This window comes from Camelina sativa, chromosome 5, assembly GCF_000633955.1.
Source record: "Camelina sativa cultivar DH55 chromosome 5, Cs, whole genome shotgun sequence".
Taxonomy (NCBI): Eukaryota; Viridiplantae; Streptophyta; class Magnoliopsida; order Brassicales; family Brassicaceae; genus Camelina; species Camelina sativa.
The window spans coordinates 34,078,300-34,085,371 of NC_025689.1; the positions used below are offsets into that span (position 1 = coordinate 34,078,300).

The window sequence follows — 7,072 nt, forward strand, 5'->3', positions numbered from 1 at the left end:
CCGGAAACCGATTCTCTGATTTCTCATGACAAAACTCGAAGTTCTTCGCCGTTGCGTGTCATCACTGATTCGATGCCTCAAGCGATCAACCCTCGGGTCAAGTCTCATGCTCCGCCGTTTGAAGTTTCAAACTCTCCTGATAATGTCCACAGCCCCTATCATCTTCACAGCTCCGATCATCCAGGTCTAGTTCTTGTTCCTGACATCTTAGATGGAACCAACTATGGAACTTGGATTGTAGCGATTACAACTAGTATCGAAGCTAAGAACAAGTTAGGATTTGTGGATGGTTCAATTGTTCGACCTGATGAATCTGATCCTTACTATCTGATTTGGAAGCGATGTAACAGTATGGTGAAGTCGTGGTTACTGAATAGTGTCTCGAAACAAATCTACTCCAGCATCCTGTACTTTAACACAGCTGCTGAAATCTGGAAGGATTTGTACACTCGATATCACAAATCACATCTTCCACGCCTTTACAAGCTTCGCCAACAAATACACTCACTTCGTCAAGGTAGTATGGACTTATCTTCGTATCACACTAAGACTCAGTCACTGTGGGAAGAGCTCTCTAGTCTTCAGGTGACAGCAAGGTCTGTTGAAGCTTTGATAGCTGAAAGGGAAACCAATCATGTTATTGACTTCCTTATGGGACTCAATAGCAACTATGACACAGTTAGAAGCCAGATCCTAATGAAGAAAACTTTACCGACTATGTCTGAGGTCTACAACATGCTAGATCAAGATGACTCTCAAAGGACTGCAACTCTTCCTACCACAGGATCTCTGGACTCAACAGCTTTTCAGGTTTCTCAATCGTTACCTCAACAAGGTTCCTCTTCTGGTGGTTATCAGTTTCAACGAAGAGATAAACCTATCTGCACTTTCTGTGGACGTATTGGCCATCTTATGGATAAATGCTACAAGAAGAATGGTTATCCAGTTGGTCATCCTCGCTTCAAGTCCTCGCGAGTACCTACTCCTGCAACAGCTGCAAATGTCATCTCCGAAAGTTTAGTTGATGTTAAGGCTGTCACTTAGAAAGGTTCCGTGAATGATGAGCTCTCCACAGAACAGATGCAGCAGATTGTCTCCTTCCTCAACACCAAAATTCATAGCTCCACCACTACACCTGAGGTTCATTCTGTTTCATTGTCTTCCATCCCTTCTTCCTCAACCAACGGCCCTGCACCTGGTATCTTTTACCCCTCTATCGTTTGTTCTTTTACCAGTGTAGATAGGCCTTATGCTTATACCATTAATAGTAATGCTATAGCTATTAATGCTTGGGTCATAGACACAGGAGCCACTAATCACATTTGCCATGATAAATCTTCTTTTTCCAATTTTCAAACCATTCATGACACTAATGTCAATCTTCCTAATGGAGGTCTAGTGAGCATTGTTGGAATAGGAACTGTTTGTTTGGGTAAAAACTTAGTGCTTCATGATGTCCTTTACATTCCCCAGTTTAAATTTAACCTCTTAAGCGTTAGTTGCATAACTAAGTCTATGGGTTGTAAAATCTGGTTTGATGAAAATTCTTGTGCTCTTCAGGATCTTTCTCGGGATTTAATGATTGGAATGGGTAGACAGGTGGCTAATCTATATTTTCTGGATATTGAGTCTATAAACACGACTTCAAATAAAGCTCCTTTTGCTGTTGCAGCCTCTGTCTCTTCTCATGATCTTTGGCACAAGCGGTTAGGCCACCCTTCTTTTTCTAAGCTTCAATCTCTTTCTGATGTTTTACAGTTCCCTAAAGATACAAAAACTTCAAAAGATTTTCATTGTAAAACTTGCCATTTGGCTAAGCAAAAACATATCCCTTTTGTTTCAAATCATAATGTCAGAAAGTTACATTTTGAATTGGTTCATATAGATACTTGGGGTCCTTTCTCCATACCTACTCATGATGGTTTTAAATATTTTCTAACTATTGTTGATGATCATTCTAGAGCCACTTGGGTTTATTTGATGAAACACAAATCAGATGTTCTTACCATTTTCCCTTCTTTTATTAATATGGTAGAAACCCAATTTGAGACTAGAGTTAAGGGGGTTAGGTCTGACAATGCTCATGAATTCAATTTTACTCAACTCTATCAATCTAAGGGAATTATTCCTTTTCATTCATGTCCTGAAACTCCCCAACAAAACTCTGTTGTGGAGAGAAAACATCAGCATATTCTTAATGTTGCTAGATCTCTTCTCTTTCAATCACATCTTCCCCTTCCCTATTGGGGGGATTGTGTTCTTTCTGCTGTGCATCTTATCAATAGACTTCCGGCTCCTGTGCTTGACAATAAAAGTCCTTTTGAAGTTTTAACGAAGAAATTGCCTAATTATGAAGAATTAAAAGCTTTTGGTTGCCTTTGTTATGCTTCGACCTCTCCTAAAAATAGGATTAAGTTCAATCCCAGAGCTCGTACTTGTGCCTTTCTTGGATATCCTTCAGGATATAAGGGATACAAACTTCTTGATCTAGAGAGTAATGATATTATCATCTCTAGACATGTTGTTTTTCATGAGAAGCTCTTTCCCTTTGCTAAATCAGATATTTCTCAGGAAATGCAAAATTCTTTTCCGGATCTATTTAGCACCTCTCCTATGCTCGTTGATAAATCTGATGATGATGCTTCTCCATCTTCATCCTCCTTAGAAACCTTGCCTTCTGCAGGTTCTAATGATGGAACTGAACCTTCTGTTCAAACATCGCATAGGAGAATCAAAAAGCCTGCTTATCTTCAAGATTACTACTGTCATTCAGTGGGATCTTCAACCATTCATGATATTGCCCAGTTCCTCTCTTATGATAAAATATCCGATCTTTACCATGTTTTTTTAGCTTCCATAGACAAAACCAAAGAACCCTCAACCTACAATGAGGCAAAGGAATTTGAGGTGTGGTGTGGAGCTATGGACGATGAAGTTGATGCTTTGGAGATCACCTGCACGTGGGACGTCTGCACTTTACCTCCAAACAAAAAACCTATTGGTTGTAAGTGGCTTTATAAAATCAAATATAATGCAGATGGCACTATTGAGAGGTATAAAGCACGTCTTGTTGCTAAGGGTTACACTCAAGAGGAAGGGGTTGATTTTCATGATACTTTCTCTCCAGTCTGCAAACTCAATTCAGTGAAGCTTCTTCTGGCTATCTCTGCCATTTATGGTTTTACTCTTCATCAGTTGGACATTTCCAATGCTTTCCTCAATGGGGACTTAGATGAAGAAATATATATGAAGCTTCCTCCTGGCTATGCATCATGAAAGGGGGACTCTCTTCCACCTAATGCAGTTTGTAAATTGAAGAAATCCTTTTATGGATTGAAACAAGCCTCTCGTCAATGGTTTTTGAAATTTTCTACTACCCTCCTTGGCTTGGGCTTTATTCAGTCTCAATCTGATCACACTTGTTTTCTGAAAATCACCACTGACATATTTCTTTGTGTGCTTGTCTATGTCGATGACATTGTCATCGCTACCAATAATGATGCCGCTGCAAATGAATTGAAGGATGAGCTCAAATCTTGTTTTAAATTGCGTGATCTGGGTCCTCTCAAGTATTTCCTTGGTCTTGAGATTGCTCGGTCAGATGCTGGAATTTATGTTGGTCAGCGCAAATATACTCTGGATTTGCTTGATGAGACAGGTTTATTAGGCTGCAAACCGGTTCCCTCTCCAATGGATCCAGGTGTGAAACTCTTATCAAGCCCTATTGGAGATGATGTTGATGATTTTGTTGATGCCAAGTCCTATCGGAGACTCATTGGTAAATTGATGTATCTGCAAATTACTCGACCTGACATCACTTTTGCTGTGAATAAACTTAGTCAGTTCTCGGAGGCTCCTCGTCAGACTCATCAACAAGCTGCCTACAGAATATTACATTATCTGAAGGGCACTATTGGTCTTGGTCTGTTCTATTCCTCTGCAGCTGAGTTACATATTCAAGCTTTTGCTGATGCAGACTACAACTCTTGTTTAGATACTCGGCGATCTACTTCCGGGTTTTGTATGTTCTTGGGCACTTCACTTATTTGCTGGAAGTCAAAGAAGCAAAAAGTTGTCTCCAAATCATCTGCAGAATCCGAGTATCGCGCTTTGTCCGTTGCTACTGATGAACTGATATGGCTCACTAAGTTCTTTAAAGAACTGCAGATTCCTTTGCACAAACCAACACTTCTATTCTGTGACAACACTGCTGCGATTCATATAGCAAATAACTCTGTCTTTCATGAACGCACCAAGCACATCGAATCTGACTGCCATAGTGTGCGAGAACGGTTGGTTGCAGGTTTGTTCAAACTGTTGCATATAAATACTCATTTACAACTTGCAGATCCTTTCACTAAGCCACTTCATCCTGCTCCCTTTCAACAACTAGTAAGCAAGATGGGTCTGCTTAACATCTATGCCCCATCTTGAGGGGGACTATTATTGTATATAGCTATTTGGTTTAATCTAATTTGAGTCTGTATAGTTTAGCTGCTTTAGAGGCTCTGGTTTAAGACTAGTCAGTGTGTATATAAACCCCCAATTGTACATTTTATCAGATTAATGAGAATGAGATTTATTTTACTGAAAGCAATATACATCCCCATGGAAAAAAGCTTAATTATTAAATGGTATAGGGCTCCGTAACGCAAGATCAACTGAATATGTATTTGAACTCATGAACTGTTGATGCAGCTCTTTCACATTCAATTGGTTTTACTTGTTTCTTCTTCTTTTTTTTTTGGTCAACGCGATGTATTAGAAAGAGGCTTAAGGACTCAACAAGCCACACTGTCAACAAGTAAGCGAATTATTGTTTGTCCTAGGAAATGTACGTGCTATCTCATAACTAGGGGCCTTCATGTACGATGTAACATACAGAGTACAGAAACAACAAGCTGACCCAAGTTCATCAGAATCATTGATTTTTTTTTTTCAAGACCAAGTCGTTGTGTTATACTCCTACCGCAGTGAGTCCTAAAAAATGCAAAACTGACCCATACCGCAGTCCTAAAAAACAACAAACTTATTAATTTAAAATTATATCTATCTATAAACTGACCCATACTAACGGAGAAAATCTAATTTATAGTGACATTACTAGTTTTTTCAATAATTTTTTTAGTATTTTACTATTATTAATTAAGAACTTCAATATTTTCTTTTGGTCAACTTAATGAATTGATCTACCAAAAATGAATACTGAAATTCTCTATAAAGATTCTGTAACCAAAATATATGTGGCAAGGAAGGTATGTATTTAATATTCCGATTTTCCTTTACCAAAAAAACAAAATCCCTTTTGACCTTTTTTTATTTCAGTTAACATCGCTCATTAAATTTAAATTTTGTCATCTCCGATATGAGAAAAATATAAAAAATGAAAAAACTTTAGAAGGCTTCTTAAGTTCTCTCCACCTCCACTAGTAGACCCTTGGCCTTTCTCCTCTGTTTCCTAAACCAAATTTTCTCGGAACTTTTTTTTTTTTTTTTTGATTTCTTCTTTTCTTCATCGTTTTCTAAGTTATGGGTTCGGGAGAAAAAACCCTCAAAAGCTTCCAATCAAATCGTTCAAATAACGTGAAAAGCAACAGCAAACAAGGGATCAAAGATGTTCCAAAAGGTTGTTTAGCCATCAAAGTGGGATCAAAAGAAGAGGAGAAACAAAGATTTGTTGTTCCTGTCTTTTATTTAAACCATCCATTGTTCATGCAACTCTTAAGGGAAGCAGAGGAAGAGTATGGGTTCGAGCAGAAAGGTACCATCACAATCCCTTGCCATGTGGATGTTTTTCGATATGTTCAAGACATGATCGACAGAGAGAGATCGGTTGATTATCATAGTAATCATCATGATGATCATCGTCATCATCATCATAGCCACAATCATCTTGTTGGGTGTTTTAGAGCTTGATGATGATATGATATATGAGCCTGATCATGACTCAACCACCAAGCAAAAGGGATATTAAACAAAAATTGTCTTTTATTTTCTAGCCTTTTATCTTTGGTTTATTTTAGCTCTTTTTTTTTTTAACGGGTTTGATCTTGTGGAGTTGTGGAGCCAAACACGGCCTAACCCACAAGATTAGGAGTAGAAGTTTAAGTGGTGTGTGTAAATATAAATATAAATAAATGTGAAGTTATGTTAATTGTTCGATTTATAAGTTTTCTAGTGTTATTATATGTTTATCCGATTGAAGATGATTACGATGTAGCGAGAGATGACGAACAAGTTTTGGCAATTTGCGTTTGATATTTTGTTATGAGACGTACGTACGTATAAATTTGAATGGTGTAAATGGGATAGTCACTATTAAATTAATTTTTTGTATCTGTAAGGAAAAAAAATAGTAAAAGAAGAAGAAGAGATTCTACTTGATTTCAATACTGCTCCTTAATTTATCTTTCTGTTGTAACGGCCAGTTGCTAATTCGCATTATAATTTGTATTGACCCGAAAACAAATATATTTGTCCATGAAGAGTTACAGAAATAAATACAGATAAAACAAAACTTGCCCGTAGAGAGTTATAGAAAAACAAATCTCTTTCTATAAATGATGACCTAAATTACCTATAACGAATACAGGGTTGAAAATTAAAAGATGAAAAAAAAAAAGAACAAAGTCGGCAAAAGTAGGTACTTCTCTCTTTCAATCGGAGTCTTGCTTTACTCTCTCGTGCGTTAATTCCAAAGATTTTATATCCTTTTTTCAATACTAACCATCCAACCAACCACTATGGCACGAAAACTAAAGAAAGTCCAAGAAGATGTTAGATGCTAGTATTATAAGTACTATTTCTTTATTGGATATTGGCACCCACCATTACTAGTAGTAATTTCTATTGTTTCTGTATCGCTTCTAGCCGGCAGACTGATTTTTGCGTTTTCACACCATTACTAGTAATTTGTCTTGAAATGGCTGATATTGATTTTTATGTGGAACTGAACATCTCTGTAATAAAGAAAAATACTATGGTCTTCTTCTATATGTACCCAAAGTAGAAAGAACAAAAAAATAAGTAAACCATATATATTGCCAGAAGTTGTTCGAACTTTTGGAGATTC

The 7,072-nt window shown here is 37.3% G+C and overlaps 1 protein-coding gene across 1 annotated transcript; it reads left to right on the forward strand.

The window, feature by feature from the left end:
- On the forward strand, positions 5,377–6,164 carry LOC104788497 (auxin-responsive protein SAUR32-like). The gene has a single exon (XM_010514266.2). It carries the CDS (start codon positions 5,530–5,532, stop codon positions 5,914–5,916), a length of 387 nt encoding a protein of 128 aa, XP_010512568.1. The 5' UTR covers positions 5,377–5,529; the 3' UTR covers positions 5,917–6,164.

What these genes read in the sequence shown, in the direction of transcription:
- LOC104788497 (XM_010514266.2), top strand. Translation starts at nt 5,530, where the DNA reads ATGGGTTCGGGAGAAAAAACCCTCAAAAGCTTCCAATCAAATCGTTCA.